Here is a 19,419-nt window from a genome sequence, read left to right as displayed (position 1 = left end):
GAAAGGAGGGAGGGGCTTCTGTGCATTCACTGATGAGATGCGGTGGTGCCTGAGTGTCAGGAGAGGCTAGAAGTTACTAGACGGTATAAGAAACATTCGGTGCTCTGATTCGAGCCATTGAGGTGTAAATCGGGTAGAAAGGATTTGATGGTTCAGATCTAGAGATTTGCGAGAGCTTGCAATGATAGCTTCTGCGGAACGGGTCGGCCTCGATTATACTGTAGTTTTCCGTCACTGGTGTAAAACATCCCTCGCGAGAACTGCTGAGTTCGCAAATACTCGCTATTGATATAAGGAGTGATATCTATCACAACTTCCTATAGTATTGTTATGTGTGTAAATAGAATGGACGCTGTATCACACGCCACACATCTTCAAACATCGAACACACAACATATACAATCATAAAGTTTGTAGCTCAAGCAACGTTCAAGCATACTTCTAATAGATATACATATTGAAGGAAGTATACCTCAAGAAAGAACGACGCCAAAACGCCCGATGGACCATCCATAAGTTCAATCCCATCGCCGTAGAAGCCGAGAGACCATCGCCTCATGCCCACAACGCCGAATCACCAGGGTATAAAACACCCACCCACATGCACTCAACGACAGACGCCCCTCAACGAGCAAGCAATCTACTCGCTATCATCGTCGTCATCGAAGCTAGGTTCAGAAGCCTCATCCGACTCCGCCTCATCATCACTAACCACGTACTTCGCCGGCTTAGCAGCAGCCCTGCGACCAGGTCTCGCAGCAGGTGCGCGCTTGGCTGGTTTGGGAGTTGGCTCATCCTCGTCCTCATCGGACAGGATATCGTTGGCAATAGCGTCCGCATCCTCCATCTCCTCGTCCTCGTCAGAGTCGATGGTGATCTGCTTCTTCGCCTTGGCTGCAGGCTTCGCAGCTTCCGCGTCTTTGCCGTGCTTCTTCGCGTAAGCCTTTGCTGCGGGGCTCTGGGCAGCGGGCTTCTTCGCAACGGCCTTGGGTTTGGGTGCAGGCTTGGCGGCTGCGGCTTTGGGCTTCGCGGCGGGTTTGGTAAGGCGGCTGGCGACGGGCTTCTTGACGCCGAGATCGAAGTCGTCCTCGTCAGAGCTCATGATCGTGTCGTGGATGTTGCGAGGGGGAGGGCGTTGGGGCGAAGACTGGGGCATCAGACCTTCGTAGTTTGTGGTGTCGCCGTCGATCTCGATGGGCTCGATGGGGCTGTTCTTCTTTACGGGTGCTGCTGGGCGCGCAGTTGTAGTGGCTTTGAACATGGGAACGCCGTTCGTACCGGATCCGATGGTCTTGACCATGCTGCTAACATCGCCGAGGAGGTCATCGTCATCATCGTCGTCGGAGTCGCTGCCCATGGTGTACTTGGGGGCCTGTTTCTTTGCGCTGCGAGCAGTACGTGCAGCAGTGGTCTTGGAGGGCTCCTTTGCCGCCTCTTGGGCGACTGCAGCGAATACGTCCGAGTCTTCATCGTCCGAAAGCGGGTCCTTCTTGATAGGTTTTGCAGCAGCTGGGCGACCCCGTTTGGTTGCAGCTGGCGCTGGTGCAGAGTCTGCGGAAGCTGATCTACCATCTTCTCCGCCTTCGGTCTGAGGCGTCTCCTCCTTCTTCTTGACAAGATGGGTGAGCAAGGTACCCTGCTTCTGCGGCGCGGTTGAGCCGAACGCGGTGCTGCTCTTGAGAGCTTCTGCTGCACTAGGCTTCTTGACTGGTTCCTGCTGCAGATAGCTAAGCAGCCCCTCCTTCTTCGGCTTTGCCTTCTTCTTAACCGGGCCAAAGTCGGATCCGGAGTCGTCCGAGTCGCTTCCATCTGCCTTTCTCTTCTTCTTTCCCTTGCCCTTGCCGCCACCGATACCAAGTTTTGCGGAAGGTCGGCGAGTGATGGCAGCGATCTTCTTCTTGCGCTTGACCTCTTCGTCCAGCTGGACATTCCATTCATCCATGAAGGCTTCAAGGTCGACAGTCCAAATGTCCTTTGGTGATAGCTTGATGAGAGTGTCGATCTCATGTTGCTTCTCGCCGATCTGCTTCAGAAGCTTCTCGACACGCTCTTGGGTCAAAGACCAGATAGCCATCTAGATTACGTTAGTTTTGGTATTGAGGAAAGGGTTGGTAGCACTTACACCTAGCAGATAGTCGTAATCGTTGGCGGACACTTCCGTCTCAACATCTTCTGAGTCATCCTCCTGTACGTCCTCGACCTCACCAGCAGCCTTAGCATCCTCGACCTTGGGGAAGGGAGTGAAGCCAAGCTTCTTGAGCTCTTGAACAAGCACAGTCTTCTTCTTCTTTGACACGATGAGCTTGCCGTCGATGATCATTTGGATAAACCTGGCCTGGTTCGTCATCTTCAAGTGCTCCTTCTCCATGACCTGAAGTTGATGCTGCTTTCGCTTCTCATAGTATCGCAGACGGACGTGGTAGAACTCCTCGATGATATCGAGAACGCTTGCATACTTGTGGATGCGACCGTGTGCGTCGAAAGCGACCAAGTTGCTAGTAGACTGAGGCTTGAAGAGCTTAAACATCTCTTCCAGACCCTTGGCAAGAGCTGTGGCCATGTACTTGTCTTCCATCTTGATGATGAAGTGGACGCGATCGGGCGTGTTGTAGTCGATGTAGTCCTTGATGTATGAAGGGCCCTTCTCAGCCTTGATGATCTCCTCAAGCTTTTCCTTGAAGTCTTGTGTCCAGTAACGAACTGGTAGCTCAGTGATCTCAACCTCGTTGTCACCAGTTTGTCGAACAACTCCAGTGAACTGGTATCGATCGGGACCGAGCACTGTGGTTGTACCATTGAAGCCCTTGTACCATGGAATCATTGGAAGCATGTCTTCCTTGGTGGCGCCTGGCTGCATGCGACGCTTGATGTTGTCGATAATATCCATCGGGTTGAAGTTGGGGATTTCGGAGCTCCAACCAGTACCGATACCGCTCGAACCGTTGATGAGAATCGTGGGTAGGATCGGAACAAACATCTCAGGCTCGATCTTGTGGCCATCTGATTCACCGTATTTCAGTAGTGCGTCATCGTGGCCGTGGAAGATTCGTCGTGCAAATGGAGAAAGGCGTGTGTAAATGTACCTGGCGCTGGCAGCATCGGCACCGCCCTTGAGACGAGAACCGAAGTTACCACTGGGCTCCAGGTAGTTGATGTTGTTGGTACCGACAAAGTTCTGGGCGAGGTTGACAATGGTTCCCTGCATAGAGGCTTCACCGTGAGCGTAGTCAGTGGATCCAGAAACTGAACCAGCAAGCTCAACGACCTTGACATCCTTCTTGATGTTTCGCCTGAAACATGTGTACAAGACCTTGCGCTGACCGGGCTTCAGACCATCAATAACCGAGGGAATTGATCGCACGTTATCGGCCATGGAGAAGAGGATCAACTCCTTGTTCACAAAGTCGTCGTACGAGATGTCGGGAGTGGTAAGGTCAAGATGCTGACCGGGGACAAAGTCGCGCAACCAGTCCTTACGAGCATCCGCCTTCTTCTTAGAGAAAGCAAGCTCGATGAGTTTCTCTTCTTCCTCACGCATGACCTGGAAGCGCTTCATGTGGGTATCGAGATCCTTGAAGTAGATCTGGGCATCGGGAATGTCACTGGTACCCAATCCCTTGTAGTACTTGTGATCCCATCCCTTCTCGTGTTGGTGCTGCTCCTTCCATTCCTCGTACTCAGGCATGGAGAAGAAGCTCTTCATACCGCGCGGGTTCTTGGGGTCGCCCTTCCAGACCTTGACGATGGGCGTGATGAACTCCAAGAGGAAGCCGGGGATCTTGAGCAAGCTCGGGAACTGACACTGGAGGAAGTTGATGAGTAGACCCTTGATATGGCTACCGTCGTGATCCTGATCCGTCATGATCATAAGATGACCGTAACGCAAGCTCTTCATGTCGGCGACCGTATATTCCTTTTTATGTTGAAGTCCCATAAACTTCTTGATGTTTTGGATTTCGGCGTTCTTCATGATCTGGTCGACGGTTGCGTCTCGGACGTTGAGGAGCTTACCACGAAGCGGGAAGACACCAAACAGATCCTGGTTGACTACGGCACGACCAGCCAAAGCAAGTACACTGGCTGATTCACCCTCAGTGAGGATGAGCGTGCAGAGATGTCCGTCCTTGGTTCCTGCCTTGTTGGCATCCGTGAGCTTTGCGTTGCTGATACGGTTGCGCTTGTTGCCGTCGGTCTTCTTCATCATCTGGTCGGCCTTTTGCTGCGCAAAGTGCATGATGTTCTGGATGACCTCCGTCTTGGCGATGGCGTTCAGGAACTTGTCACTGAGGACCGGCTTGCTACCGAACTGGCTGGCCTTGGTCGTGAGCTGCTCCTTGGTCTGCGATGTGAAGGCCGGGTTCACGATGGAACAGTTGACGAACAGGAAGAGATGGTTCTTGATCTGTGCAGGCTTCAGCTTGACAGCTGCCTTGTTCTTCTTGTTGACAATCGCCATGAGCTTGTCGATGATCTGGTCGGCGATGTGGTTAACATGGGTACCACCAGACGTAGTCGCAATCGAGTTGACGAAAGAGACCTGGTTGAAGGAACCATCAGACACGGCGAAACCAATGTCCCAGCGGTCAAGCTTGTCTGTGATGATGACGTCCTTCTCCTTGTCGTCCTCGCTCTTGCCCTGGTCGCGCGAAATCGACTTGGTATACATCTCCATGTACTTCGCGAATGACGAGATCTTGATGCGGTCGCCGTTCAGGTAGACCTTCATGCCCCGTAGCGTACCAGCCATGTCGTAAGTCCTGCGCTTGATGATGGCCTCGAAATCGTCGTCGATACCAGCCATTCCGAAGCGAGCATAGTCGGCCTTCCAGCTGACCTTGGTGTAGTCGTCCCCCTTGATGTCGGTAATCTTGGCCTTGCCCATCTTGCTCATGTTCTCAGTCCAGGTCTGCTTGTACTTCTTCTTTTGTTTCGAATCGACCGTCTCGACTGTGAATTCGGTACTGAAGACGTTACAAAGCTTGGCTCCGTAACCGTTGCGACCACCGGTGACTTTCTGCTGGTTGTCGTCGTAGTTGGAGGAGGTGAGGAGGTGACCAAAGATCATCTCTGGTACATATATGCCGTGTTCCTAGTCAGGTCAGTAGTGTATTTGGCTGGTGCTTAAAAGCGACTAACTTTGTGAATCTCAATTGGGATTCCCTTGCCGTCGTTCTTAATGGAGATCTCGCCAGACTCGCGGTCAACCGTGACCCTGATCTCGCTCATGTTCTTGTCGTTCTGCTTGTTGTCGGCCGCGTTAACGAGGATCTCGTCGAAGATCTTGTAGAGACCGGGGACGTAGGAGACGTCGCGGAACTCCATCGACTCGCTCTCCGAGTTGTACACCCACATCTTGTCCGTCTGGCGCTCTACGGATCCGATGTATGTGTCGGGGCGCTTCATGATGTGCTCCAAATGCGTCAACTGTATTTGTGTTAGCCATTGCCTCCCTATCTAGACCTGCGCACTCACCATCTGGTACTTGCTGCTGGCGCCGCCCTTCTTGGGGGCCGAGATTGGTACATCGTCGGCATCTCCGCCGAAGCTCTCGTTCGCGATGTCTGCAAGAGGCTTGCCGCTGGACTTCTTCGGGGCTGCTGCCTTCTTGGCTTTCGGTGGTGTGTCGTCTAGAAGTGACTCGTCGTCGTTGACAGGGTCCGCGTCCATGTCCATGTCAGAGTTCTCATCGTCTGAGACGGCCTTCGCCTTCTTCTTGGGGGCAGCCTTTGCCTTGGGCTTCGCAGCCGCGCCGGCGGGCCGTCCTCTAGGTTTCGCAGGACCTGCTGCTTTCTTCGTTGCTGCTGCCTTGGGCTTTGCGGCGGCCTTGGTAGCCTTTGCGGGCTTCGCGGGCGGCGCAAAGTCGGAGCTGGCACCCTCGTCGAATACGGAGTCGTCCATTATGGAGTCGTCCGCCATGGCTGTGATCGTGTCCCGCAGGACGAAAGGGCGAAATTAAAGACGATGAACGCTCTATCTTGTGTAGAGTAGGCGATAAGAGCGATAAGAAGCAGCGAGTGTCGACGAAAGGAAGGCGTGGTGGTGAGAAAGCAAAAAGTGGAGGCGTGTTTTGTTCAAGGAGGGTCTGTGTTTACGCGTTGGCGTTGCCAAAGCGAGACGCTGCAGGGGACACACGCTAGCTGTCACGCTAGTGCGGGGCTTCCATCACCCTCATTGGGTAAGGAGCGATGACAGTGAGCGCGTCAAACGTCTCAAACTGCGGGGAGTGGTGATGGAGGAAAATAGTGGTGAGGTGACTGGAGAAGAGGAAAAGAGAGAGTAGACGTGGAGATGTCGCCTTGGCGTGCGGTAGTCGCCAAAGGCAAGCGCAACGACTGGTGGGAGACCAGACTGCAGCTTGCTCAGGTAAGTCCAATATGCTGACTTGACTATATCGTCTGTCTTCTTGGAGTCGAAGAGCCTTGCCTTGAGGAATTGTGTTAAGTGGCCGTGGGGGCGAGGTTATGATATACAGGCTGGATGGTAGTAACGTGATGTTTCTACTACCTATGTACTCCCCGGGTCCGCGTCTGCAGTCTTTACCTTCAGTATCAAGCAGCAATAATTGTGAAGTTTGAGCAGCTCGGGGTCATATGTGAAAGCGGAAAACTCGTGGGTTCTCACTTGCGTTCGCTCGGCGGTACACACGAGATTATTTACGATGGATTTTCTCTGTGGTAATTAGGACATCAAAGCGGGTGCGCAGGTACACACACGATGACTTAAAAGATAATAGCAGTGAGTGGTTTGCGTGGCGAGCGCAAGTACACGTGGATCGTGTTTTGGTTCTACTCATACATCCACGTCTCGTCACTTTGCCCATGCTCCGTTGTCTGCGCTTTGGCGAACAAGCATCTCACAATCTGCCCCTCTTCAAACACAGGTACAACATCTTTCTCTACAACCTTCATCGCCCACATAATCATCCTCGCGCCGAGATTCTCTGTACGCCCCTTAATGAAAACAGGTGCTGTGCTATCTGCGGGTTGGTTGACGAACGTCATGCCCAAGTCGTCTAGTATATCCGACGGTGCGGCGTTTGCATCTGCAGAAGGGAGATGCCCAAAGTCGCCGAGGTTTTCGTCGACGAAGGTGTATGTGTCAACGTCTTCAATTCCGTCTTCGAGTGTGGGAAGGGTGTGTTTGGAGCACAAGTCTCGCAGTAGAGCAAAGATCTTGATGTCGTTTGTGTCTTGTGTGGTCAACATCAACGACAACAGGACGGTCAATAACACCGTCCATCCCAGACCTTCGTTTTGCTGACCTTGAATACCATGTTTGTTGAGAGCGGTTGAGAAGGTCTTTGCTGGTTCTGGAAGGTCGGTGCTGAAGGCTGACAGCACATCAGAGAGACTGTGCAAGGCGCGAACGGGAAGTTCAGCGTTGGGTGCGCGGAACTTGGTAATCGCATCTTTGAGCTCTTGCCGCACTGAATGAATAATTCTGGCCTGACTGTCGCGATAAATCTTCGCATACTTTTGCTTGTCGTTCTGGGGTTCCTGATCTATCTGCAGTGGAAGGGTACTGCACCTCTGCTCCAGCGCTTGGTGCATAAGTACTAAGACCTGAAGCGTAATTCTCGGGCCTGGTCTTGCGATGTCGATAGTGCTTACATCCACTTCAGAAGTTATGATCGTCTGGATAAAGAAGAAGTGAACAATGTAAGGCGGAATACCACGGAAGAAGGGTACGTGGTTATCGTAGCGACCAAACGGATGGTCCTTGGCGCGTAGGAAATGCTGCTCCTTGTTCGGATCGGTGGCCAGAAAATCTTTTGACATGCCAAAAGGTACGTTCTCGGGGTTTAGCAAACCCAGCTGCTGTGCATACTGCTGGAGTTGCGGCTGGAACGCGAGCTTCAAAGCAAACTGCTCAATAGGATTATCTTCTAGGCAGAAACCATAGCCGAGGAGTAGCTCATCGTTCTGCTTAGGTGCGTAGTTATTGAAGAGTTCTTGGCCGGGCTGAAACGACTCGCCTTCAAGGCACTTGAGCGTGAACGACTGGTGAGGCTGGAAGTCCCATTCTACTTTGGCGGATACAGAGTGATTCAGGATATCGACCACCGGAAAGAGGATAGGTATGGTCTCTCTTTCCGGTAATATGTGGGTCGAGATGAAGGCTCGCGAGGTGAAGATGGTGGCTGCCCATAGTAACGAATCGCTGAGGATCGTTAGCAGGCTGCGCCAGAAAGCTGATGTATCGGTGTATCGAGAGCCACATATGTGGAGATCTGTGTTGTTGGCACACAAAAGCACAACTCGCTTGCAGTGTCTCAGTTGTGGCAGAGGTAGTGCTGACTTTATAGTGCACGCTAGACACAATGTAGATTGCGCTGGATCGCACTCGCTAAAAGACTTACAGGTCGATCTCGTCAGCAAGAGGCATACCAAGCTCTTTCATGACAGCCACAGCATTTTCCCATTGGTGTTGCAACTCAGCCTTTCTTTCCTTGGTCGCAGGCGCTAGGCTGGTACCGGTCAAAAAGGCGATATCGCTCTCGTCAAACCACAGAGGCGTAGTCATACTTTCAGGCCCTGGTAGGCATGTGATGTAGGCGTGCCATGGCGACTGATCGCCCCTCTTGCGCTGTTCAATCAACAGCAGGTACGTCAGAATGTGATCCGGTATCTTTCCACGACACTGTTGAAGAGCACTCTCGACGTGCAACACCTCTTTCTCCTCTGGGTCTAAGTTGAGAGAGGACAGCGTCAGCTTCAATGGACATGAAGCCACCACAGTGGAGCTCAATGGTCTGGCAGCGCGCATGTGAAAGCCATGCGAGTCACTGTAGACGATCTGGACGTCTGGACTGAGCTGACCCCCATGTTGCGTAAACCAATTGACAAGGCTCTCAGCTGATGCATGGGCACTGAAGCCCTGGCCTGACATTTCGTCCGTTGACATTTGCACTTGTTGCAAAAGATCACGACCCTCGCTGACACAACTTTCCTATCGTTGCGGCCGTGAGAATCGGGGGTTCTTGACAAATGGGCGAATAGTAATACTTTTCGTACGCAATGCTTTCCTGTTTCGATAGGTTAGATATCTCGGAAGTTCGGTTGAGCCGAGTGCGTGACGGTAATGTACCCTCCAGCTGACGAGTCGGTCTCGGTGAAAATTTAGCAGCGGGATGCGGAGCACAACGGAACCGACGATCAGAAGCGAGCGGGCTTGCAGAAAGATCGTGAGTTGTAGCGGGTCGTGCAGCAAGAGGTGCAGCACGGCGTAATGGTGTGCTGCTTTGTCGGTGAGGTAACGGCTAATTCGAAACCCTCCTCGCGACGTTTATGGTACCTAGAGTTGCGTAAGCCTCAGGCGCTGCGGGGTGCCTTGTTCCATTGTTGTAGCGAACATCACAACAGCAACGCCTGATTTTGACAAGCTTCGCGTCAGCTGCGATCTGCTTTTGCCATGATGCTTCAATCTGAATCCCGTGGTCAATGTCTCCTGTGTGGCTTGGCTGACAGCGTTGTTCGCTTGAAACATCGCAAGGCTAGCCAATCGAAGCTCCGCGCGGTGTATACGAATACGCCGTGCATTGACTGCCCAGAGTTCCTTATGAAGGTTCCATGGTCGCCGTGCCGCATGATCAATCTTAAGATCGTGAGATAATCAGGTATTCGGACCCCTGCGGAACGTGTCTTCTGCGCTCGCTCAAAGGTCCGCACCGAACCGAAGTGAGACCTCGCCGTCAGCGGTCTCTTTGCTGGCGATGAGCACACCGTAAGCCGCCCCCCAGCTTTTGTCCGCCGAAGCCGAGTAATCGCTCCCCGATGAAGCAAAAAGAGGGGCTCGTAGCGAGTGTGCATGATATGCACGATGGGCCAATCGTTCTAGCCCCTTGCCGGATGCGGCTTTGCTGGCGTCCCTGCGCCCACGGGACGGACGACGGTTGACTTTACCGGCGTTGGAGCCTGTGTGCCTTGTGCGTCGACGATGCGGATGGTGAGTAGAGCCCTGCCCGGCCGATGAATGACCTGACGGGGGGCCCATCAGGGCGGCTTCTTTTTTGTTTCCATTTCGATTTCTGCAATTGCATCTGCGCCGCGTCCTGAGACACTCAGCCGTACAAGCTCAAATTATAGGGAGCGATTGATTGGCCAGCCCACTCCCTGCATAAGGTCAGCCTGCTAGCTGTGGCTTGTAAGTCAGCCCCAGTTGTTCGTCGCCTGTGGGTGTGCCTATTACGCTTGAGGGGGCACGACCTCCAAACTTCAGCGCACAGCCCTTGGGGCCCGCCTTCATAAGAACAATGGCGTCCCATGCGCTGATTGCGCCTGTGTTTTCGTCATTTCCTTGTTTGCTGACGGGTCTCTCAGCATGTCACACCTGGATTGAGTGCTGGAGCAATGCTGCTGGACATGTTGACCGCCGACGCCGCCAAACACGGCCATGAGAGCTCACCACCGCGTGCAGCCTCGCCCGCCACCAATGGCTCTTTCCTGCAGATGCCGCTTTCCCTTCTCGGTTCCGTCTTGCGCGGCCAGACTCCTTCACCGTCGCAGGCGACCCTTCCTTCTACCCATACCGATCCTACGACCGATGTCCCTGACACTCCTACGCGCGCCTCGCAGAGGGATGCGATGAAGAAGCCGCATGACGAAGCCACCATCACCCTCGCTCCTTCAAGACCTGTCTCCTCCGGCAGCGATGCTACCAGCGTCAAGCCCAAGAAGCGGACCCCTCGTTCCAAGACCTCCTACATCATCGCCCGACCCGTAAACACTCGCTCCAAGCTACACAGCCGGCAAAGAGTTGCCCTGCAGCTGCACCAAGTCATTGCGTCACAGCGACCAAAGCCAGCTTATGAAGTCGTCCCTTTCTCCGCCATTCCCCAGCGAGCCTCGAGACGTCTTTCGAGGAGCTTCAACACTAGGGAAAGACTGGGACCGCACGATCTCCTCATTGCGCAAGCAGAAGCATACAACAGTCAGGATGACGAGAACAAGTCGGAAGAAGATCGCTGGGGCTCGCGCGACATAATTGGCGTCATCAGCTCACGGAAGTGCGACAGGGGGGTTACTGAGACAACGGAGATTTGCATGAACGACGGAACGAGTCGCTGGGCAGTCACCGACATGCCTAACGGAGGCTACGAGTTCAATAGCACTGACGAACATGGACTGACGCTGAAGGCTCGTTGGGTGTTGAAGCCAAACCACTCGCGTCGTGTGTCGAGCATGTCGACGACTGCGCCGCTGTCGCCATCGCTTCCTCAAGCTCCAGACGACAAGAAGTTTACCTTCAGCACCTTGAGTGTCAACTCCAGGCGCCATCCCATCATTGCGACAATGACCCGCAGTCGCATAGATGTCATGGATACATATGCAATGCCGTCTGCTGCCTCGCCGTCAACGCCTAGCATAACTTCCTACACCCAGTCTCCTACTACCGACACCTCCAGCATCGACATGAACACCTTCATGGACACATTGACGGATAAGCTCCCCACCGAGACAGGCGACGCACTCCGACAATTCATCTTGGCTTCTGGTGTCTGGGTTGCGTCTAGAGAATTCACGACAGAGAGCCCCTCCTTGGCTTCGCCTCCAACTTTGACACCCTCTGCAACATTCCGTCCATGCGCCAACCGCACATTCTCCATGTCCATGTTGGACTGCCCGCGCTCGCCATCTCCAGCATCGACTCTCGACGAGAAGCGCCGCTCGTTTCCTCGGATGTTCAAACCTAGCATGGAAAGGCTCCCCCGTCGCACGACAAGCTTCACGGATACTCCCCCTTCGCCTGCGTCAACCAAAACGGCGATACATGCCTCTCCCGTACCTGTTGTCAAGACACGTGCGCGACGTGCGAATTCCACCGGCACCGCCCTGCATAGCATGACAGGCAGCATGAGGAAGAAGTACGGCCTCACCTTCGAAGACCAGACACTCGTCGAGACCCCCGAAGAGCGCACCATGAAACGCAGCGTAGAGCTTCTTCGCATCAAAGAACTCTCACTCCCTTCACCCATAGAACGTCCCTCCGCCGAATCAACCCGCCCACCTCCTGCCGCCATCCCCTCTCCCGTCGTCATCTCCCCATCAACCGAAGGCCCAAGCTCGCCCGCGCCTCTCCTCGCCTCCCCGCTCCTATCTCCCGCCATGCCAGAAACCGAACGTTCCCGCAAGACACAATCCGCTTATGCGCCCATCACAACAACTGGCATGTGGGATTCTGGCGTCACCGAGGGACCCGGTCTCAAGAAACGTCCCACAAGCATGTTTGTCATGAACGAGAAGAAGCGCAAGCAAGAAAAGAAAGGCGGGCGTAGTAAGAGCAAGGAGGGCAAGAGCCAAGCTACTACTGAAGATGGAAATGAGGGTCTTGGACTCAAAAGGAAGAGCGATTGGTACATGTACAAGATCAAGCTTCGCCTCAAGAATTGCTTTAAGAAGGAGAAGGCTTGATTTCTGTTCGCCTAGTCCTCACTCTGGCATTGGCATTTGGGTATAAGCATCGCTGGGAGTTTTTGTTTCTCGGTTACACACATTCAAGGCTGGACCTTTTGCTGGTCTGCAGTCACCACTCATTGCATTATTTCCCCTCTTTCTCTTCTTGTACATACATACACACCCTGTTTCCTACACTAGAGAGGACTTCTCCTCATCGCAAGTCCCTGTTCTTGTCTATACCCATTCCTAGAGCGCCCTGTTGGGTAGCGTGGTTCAATCGATACTTCTTGTCTTTGCTCCGTGGGTTATTTCCGATGCTCCGTGACTACTGCGTGAGCGCGTGGTGATCTTCACGTGCATGTTTATTGCGCCGAAGCTACGGGATGTGCTAATTGCCGTGGGCTAATGCAGAAGCTGCATATTGCGATTCTCTGTTCCGGAGGACTTGGCATCCTCAAGGGCCGATGCTGTCGGCCGAAGTGTCGGACGAGTCGGAGGGTTCGGATGGCGCGGAGGAATGGTTCGACGGAGGGTGGTGGCATGACTCGTGCCTCTCTAGGAATACCTGCACATGGGTAAAACGTACGGTGTCGGAGAGTTGAGAATGGGACTATTATGATGAGATAGCTCCAAAGGGAAGATGCTCGGCATTTTCCCCGGGTGCTTATGTGTCGTATCTCACTGGAGGATGCACTCAATATATCTCCATGGAGGCGAGCCCCCACCAAAGAGGCCCCAAGAAGGTAATCTAACCTGAGTTCGCAACTACGATTTATGTGTCCCTACCAAACCACCGGAGAATTAGGATGACAGCTCCTCAAAAACTCCAACCACTGTATCCTCGCTTCAACCTGATACTGCCTCCCTACCACCTCTCTGAACTCAATAACATCCCCTTTCGTTGCAGCATCTAACCTGTCTCTCGCAAGATACAGCGCCAGATCGAACAATGCCAACAACTCAACATACGCCGCATACGGAGCGTTGAGCCAGCAGTGCAAATGCTCTCGTATCGCATCTGCGTCTTCAAAAACTATCCCCAGTTTCTCAAGATACGAGTGCGGACTCACCGGGAACGTAACACTTGCAGGTGGGTCCAAGTATTCCAAAATCCTATCACAGCTCTCTACGACTTCCTTCGGTGTAACAGGATGATGCGGCGCATCGAACAGATTCCACCCGCAAAACGGACAAGTCCAGCCCTCCTGCTTGCGGAAATGATTTACAATACACTTCGAGCCGAAAATATGCCCGAGGGGGATTTGGACAGGTCGATGCGGCTTCTCAGAACCGATGTCTTCTTTGCGGAGTGTAGTATCGCAGAGCGAACACGACCCAAGGTTAGGTTTCGATGGGTTAAGCATTAGCGGGACCACAGCGTCGAGCGGACGATCTTGCGCCAGGTAGGTTGTGACGCAGCCTACTTGTTCGCGCTCGAGCGTTAGCGGACCGCGTAGAGACATGTTGCCCACTGCGTCCATCGTGCCAGCCAGAACCTGCGCATCTACATCAAAGAGCCGGAGGAACTCCTTCTGCTTCACCGCTGGCAATTCATGCCACCCCAACGCCCATTCCCTCATCCCCCCAGGTAGCGATGGGAAAACATCGAGGTCCATAAACCACTCCCAACCAACTTTCAGACTCTGAGCCAGACTGAGCGTTGCGTCTTCGAGGATACTTTGAAGCTGTGCCAGAAACAGGATTTTAGGCCAGTGGGGTTGAGGTGCTACTTCTACCTCTACTTCTTCATCTGCCCCCACTCGTCGTTTCACATGCGGGAAATACCATTCTTGCGCTAGATATATCAGATCGCCGGCGTTGAACGCGCCGTTGTAATCCAAACCGCATTCGATGTGGCTGATGAGCTCTTGTATTATGTCGAAATATACAGGTAGTGGATGGAGTCGGAGAGCGGAGAGAGAGGTGTCTGTGGGAAAGTCTGCGTACCGAAGGTGGAATTTTAGGATTGAGATGATGGATGTGATTTGGCCTTCGAGTCGGATTATGCGGTTGTAGTAAGGGGAGTGAGAGGGTGTGGTGTGGCGTCGGGGGATAACTTCTCGTTTGGTTCTATGTCGATGCCGTGGTGGGGATGGGGAATCCGTTTCTGCGTTAGACATGTCGGACTGGGTTTGCGCACGTCCTCGTAGCGTTTGTGGGATCCGGTGATGGGGTTGGGGAGGCATTTTAGTTTGAACTTTGAGAGGCGCTGCGTGGACTGTAAAGTTTGGCTTGCAGTGGAGCAAAAGATGTTTGATCAGGCGAAGCTGTATGGTTCATTGAACTAGAAGTTTTACATTCCATATATGCAGGTTCACAAAGCCGACATATACAGCGCACCGACAAGCAACTCAGGGTATCTGTCTCTCCTGCACATCACTTTCTGACCTCTGCGTGTTCGACCTCCGCTGCGTCCTTGATGTCTAGCCCAGCCATGTCTTCCTGATCCTTAGCCACGTCCCTAATCATCATGTTCTGCTTCTTATTCTCGCTCTTCTTGTAGAGATACTGCATGACCAAGAATGAACTCCAGCATCCTACGATGAAGCAGATATTCACTGCATAGCCCTTGGTCCATTTCGGACCCTCGACGATAGGGAATACTGTGATGGGGTAGAAGGAGAAAACAGCCCAACCAGCTGTCAACATAGCACCAACAGTGACAGCGCGTGCTTCTGCGTCGTCACGTAGAGCCATGTTGATGAATGGCATGAGAATGGGCGTCACAGCAGCTGATACACCGAGCAGGTAGTAGCAGGCGAAGTGGTAGCCCTTAGGGATGTTCCAGACCAGAAGAGAGATGTTGGCGACGATGTAGATAGTCTGGACGATCGAGAAGATGGACCAGAGCGGGTAGACCATACAGAGGGAGGTGGCGAGGAGCGCGGCGAAGACGGAGACACCTTGGGCACCAGTTGGGATAGTGTTGATTTGAGGAATGGTGTAGGCGCCGGGGTATTTGGCAGCAAGGTCTTTAAGCCAGATTGCCATCTGTCCGTGAGGATAAGAGGAGGATAAGAAGCTAGTAGTCGGTCAGCGTTCGTAACTATGGGTTGCTCGAAGATGCTCACAAGGTATAACACAGTACGCCCATGTAGAACTCCCAGCGCATGAATGTGCGCTTTGCGACCGTCCAACTAAGCTCTTTGCTTGGTGCGACACCGGCGTTAACCATGCGTGAGCGAGCCAGCGCATGCTCTTTTGGTGTAAGCCACCACGGCTTAGCGCTACTTGGTAGACCCGGGAAGATGAGGAAGCCCGCAAGAGCAATAGGGAGAGAGATTACTCCGTCTATAATAAACAGCCATCTCCAACCCGACATGCCACCGACACTGCAAGAGGTTAGCGATAGCACAGTACTTTGCGGAAGGTCGCTTACCCGTTGAGGTTGTTGTAGGCCGCAGCTTGTAGATATCCACCAAACATCACAGCAATGTTGTTGGAGACATACCACACTCCCGTCCTTTTGAAGACCTCCTCAGGCCTGTACCAAGAGCCAAGTACATATGTGGTACCAGATGCTACAGGCGTCTCAAGCAGACCGAGCAGAAATCGAGTACCGTAGATGTCGTTTCGGCTGCGCATTTGACTCTGGCAGAAAGTCACGATGGACCACAGCACTTCCATGGTCGGCAGATAGTACTTGGCAATCTGCGGTCGGGATAAAAGGAGTAAAGATGGGACCTGGAATACGAGATACCCGACGTTGTAGAAGGTGTCGAATAACGAGTACTCATTGCCGTAGAGACTAAGCTCTTCCTTCATGCCTGACACATAGGCGTTCTTGATGTTCGAAGAGTCTAGCCACTTGAGGAAAACTGGTCTTGTTAGTATATAAGGAACCAAAGTGATAGTACGGTAACTTACACATGAAGGAACAGAATGTCAGCAGACAAGCGTCCATCTTCCTCAGCAACTTCCTCTCCTCCTCAGGGTAGTGCTTAGGATACCATTCCCAGAGGTACATCCAAGCCTTCCATGGCGACCTCTTGGGAGCTTCAGCAGGCGCGATAACGTTGGTATCGAACTCGCCGGTCCTGTTGGCGACACCGGCAGTTTCGTCGTTGGGCTGCGTGCTAGCCATGTTGAGTTGCCTCTCGTCAGATGAAAGTGTTGACGGCACGACCTCGGAAACGTACAACATAGCTGGGGTCTTCGTGCTTAAAGCCCTGACGTTCGTCGGAACCCGAAGAACAGGTGAGTAGGTAGTTCCCGCATGGCTAAATCTCAAAGCTAGTAAGCGACTGGACGGCTCCTGCTCGGGCGTCGGGATATTTCTAGATGCGGATGGTCGAGTGCGGGGGCGGGCTTCTTCTGGGGAGAAATCCACAAACGGGCGCTGAAAGAGGTATTAACCCGTTATCCGGTGGGTGTTGAGCTGCTGGAAGATAGCCAAGAGCATGGGGAAGCTGTGGGGTGATGGAATGAAGCTCAAATCTTGGTTCGGGAAGGATGCATTGCCCAGGTGCGGTCCATGAATTGTGCCAAGGCGCAGCCACAGGCAGGCAACTTCGGCGCATCGTCCGCCTAACAAGCTTGAAAGTAGGCCTCGGAATCACTCGCTGATTACTATACCGCTCATTTTACGCATGCGAATTTTCTTCCATTTGGCGTTGCGCAGATGCATGTATGGTGTGGTAACATGCGATGACGTCATAGACACGTTCGCGAATGGACAATCTTAGGCGTGTCTTTACGCGTCGCAACCGCGAACATGCACATTCATCGCCAACATCTACGATTAGGAACCGACACGTGTGTTTTCACTTTCTGATCCCGTCTCGACAAAGTTTTCGCGTTAATCATGCGCTCCTTGTGCAACCTTGGAAGCGGTGGAAGAGGATGGTGCCTGGGGACCTCCCGTACAGAGCCGTGCATGTGCATCTTCACGCGACTATACATCTCAGGACAGTATATATACGGCAGAGCGTGATCGCGACAGGGATTCGATTTTGGATTGACTATATCTACTTCTACGCTACGCTTTGCCACTACTTCAACGCTTCAATCATCTTGTACAAGCTGTTCTCTAGGGTGACAGGCGATCGAAGAGCAGACCAATCGTAGTTCAGCAAGCCCCAAGCCTCATCCGCCCCAATCAGTGTGTTGGGAGTTCGGTTAGGACGAGTCTGGAGGTAGAAGCTACCTGAGAGCTCCCAATGCTGCCAGCTGACCTGGTACTCCTTCACCATCTCCACCAAGCATCCAGCGTAGGTGGTTTGGTTCCAGTATGTTCCGTTCTGGATGAAACCCCATTCGGAGATGACCATCGGGAAGGTATACTTGGTGGCTGGATCGTCGGCGTTGACGGCCTGGAAGCCCTTCTGATACCACTTCCTCTTGAAGGTCGCGCAGTCATCCTGGGTGGCTTCGAAGTCATACTTGTGGATCTCGAGAACGATCTTGTCCTTCCACGCGAAGCTATCGGGCACGAACTTTGCAGTCTTGTTCGCAGTCGATGTACCACTGGTACCGTTGAGCGTCTTTCCGAGAGGGATGGGGTCAATGTACGTGTCGTACGAAAGACCAGAGAAGAAGATTAGCGCATTGGGATCTGCCTCGTGAACGGCGTCTGCAGCGGCAGTCATGTGGATATACCATGTATACCAGTCGACCGGCTCGGCTACCTTGGCAGCTCGCAGCTCATTGCGCAGTCCCATTGACGAGAAAGTCGACCAGTTTTCTTTCGCCTAATCTCGTCAGCATCTGTTCCACAGCAGACGGTCTGTTAAGTACATACGTGCTTCGTCATAAAGGCCAAACCTCGTTTCCACTTCTCCACGTCGAAGTCCTTCTCGCCGAACCAGCCGTTACCGTCGTCATCGCCGCAGCACCAGAATGCCTTCGACACGTGGTTGTCCAAGTGGATGATCACACCTTGACGTGAAAGTTCCTTGCCAACGGCATCCCAGACTTGCAGTCTTGTCGTGTTCTTGGTGAACTGTGGGTTCTTCTCCAGGATAGAGTTCAGGACGTCGGTGCCGTTCGTGCCCGGAATCGCATTGAGGACACTCTTTTCAAGAGTCTGGTCTGGGCTATTCGCAAGATAGTCATCCACCATCTGGATTGCAAACGGCATGCGGACGGAATTGAGGCCGAGCTTAGGGAACCACGACACGATATCTTGAACGGAAGAGTGCTGGAGGCCTTCGGGAATCATGATCTCTTGGTGGCCCGGCCAATTTGTCGACATGAAGTGGAAGACATCGCCATTCGCGTCGATTATGTCTCGTCCCTTGGTTGACAGAGGAAGTATGGAAGCAGCCCTCTTCAACGCTGATGGCGGCGCGGCAGCAGCAAGGGAAATCAGCAACAGTTTCGCAGTTGCACGAGTGAGCAGCATTTTGACGTTAACAGGACGAAGGGTTGGTTGATCCTATCCACGGCACGAACCCTAGCATCTTTATGCCGACAAAGCTTCACGCGATCGTCTCAAACTTAGACACGTCGATATTCACGGCCAATATCTATCCGTCCCTACATGCAAGCAGCGCTACTGCAACCCCAGACTTCACAGATAGTACAATACGGGGAAAGTAGCTAGAAGCCCAGCCTTAGGTCAACGCTACGACGCTTCCAAGGCTTATCAACACAGCAAGCGAAGGAACAGATACCTCTTCTGGAAGACCGTCCACGAGTCCAAGAAAGCATAGTCACGAGCTCCAGAACAATACGAGATCAAGAAAAGCATGACGTCCACATCGCGGGCGATGCCCTGAGCTTGTGCAAACGGCCGGGTAGCGGGCATCGGGGTAATGCAGATCCCACGTTTAGCCTACACCTTGGCTTTGAACATTCGTCGCGAGATAACCCGGTATCGATAACAGCCCCACCATGCTACGCGCGACAGTTTACGCGTCGCCCGATGTAGGCTTTTTGGCAAGAAGCAACACCTTGGCTACTCTTCGCTCTGCTTCCTGACTCTTCTCTTCGCTCAATTACAACCGAACATTCTGTAGAAACGGCACATCTCAACGACACAGTTCCAAGTGCCATTGGACGGTATTCACTTTCGTATCGAACA

The 19,419-nt window shown here is 53.0% G+C and overlaps 5 protein-coding genes across 5 annotated transcripts; 1 reads left to right on the top strand and 4 right to left on the bottom strand.

The window, feature by feature from the left end:
- Positions 1-640: 640 nt before the first annotated feature.
- Positions 641-5,916, bottom strand: TOP2 (DNA topoisomerase 2; the record flags this gene model as incomplete). The annotated part of the gene is made up of 4 exons (XM_051465211.1): positions 641-2,074; positions 2,123-5,089; positions 5,137-5,424; positions 5,473-5,916. 4 exons carry the CDS (start codon positions 5,914-5,916, stop codon positions 641-643), a joined length of 5,133 nt encoding a protein of 1,710 aa, XP_051331732.1.
- Positions 5,917-6,785: 869 nt separating this feature from the next.
- Positions 6,786-8,904, bottom strand: J4E85_000921 (uncharacterized protein; the record flags this gene model as incomplete). The annotated part of the gene is made up of 2 exons (XM_051465210.1): positions 6,786-8,160; positions 8,360-8,904. 2 exons carry the CDS (start codon positions 8,902-8,904, stop codon positions 6,786-6,788), a joined length of 1,920 nt encoding a protein of 639 aa, XP_051331731.1.
- A 1,457-nt stretch (positions 8,905-10,361) lies between these two features.
- On the top strand, positions 10,362-12,410 carry J4E85_000920 (uncharacterized protein; the record flags this gene model as incomplete). The annotated part of the gene is made up of 1 exon (XM_051465209.1): positions 10,362-12,410. The coding sequence occupies one exon, from the start codon at positions 10,362-10,364 to the stop codon at positions 12,408-12,410; it is 2,049 nt and encodes a 682-aa protein (XP_051331730.1).
- Positions 12,411-14,771: 2,361 nt separating this feature from the next.
- J4E85_000919 (uncharacterized protein) lies at positions 14,772-16,539 on the bottom strand (the record flags this gene model as incomplete). The annotated part of the gene is made up of 4 exons (XM_051465208.1): positions 14,772-15,386; positions 15,484-15,727; positions 15,775-16,213; positions 16,263-16,539. 4 exons carry the CDS (start codon positions 16,537-16,539, stop codon positions 14,772-14,774), a joined length of 1,575 nt encoding a protein of 524 aa, XP_051331729.1.
- Positions 16,540-17,386: 847 nt separating this feature from the next.
- J4E85_000918 (uncharacterized protein) lies at positions 17,387-18,738 on the bottom strand (the record flags this gene model as incomplete). Its single annotated transcript, XM_051465207.1, has 2 exons — positions 17,387-18,085; positions 18,136-18,738. The coding sequence occupies 2 exons, from the start codon at positions 18,736-18,738 to the stop codon at positions 17,387-17,389; spliced, it is 1,302 nt and encodes a 433-aa protein (XP_051331728.1).
- Positions 18,739-19,419: the final 681 nt, after the last annotated feature.

This window comes from Alternaria conjuncta (assembly GCF_024043145.1).
Source record: "Alternaria conjuncta strain BMP 0040 chromosome Unknown scaffold_1, whole genome shotgun sequence".
Lineage (NCBI taxonomy): Eukaryota > Fungi > Ascomycota > Dothideomycetes > Pleosporales > Pleosporaceae > Alternaria > Alternaria conjuncta.
Note: the sequence above shows the minus strand (reverse complement) of the source record. Positions and strands in the feature narration are given on the sequence as shown.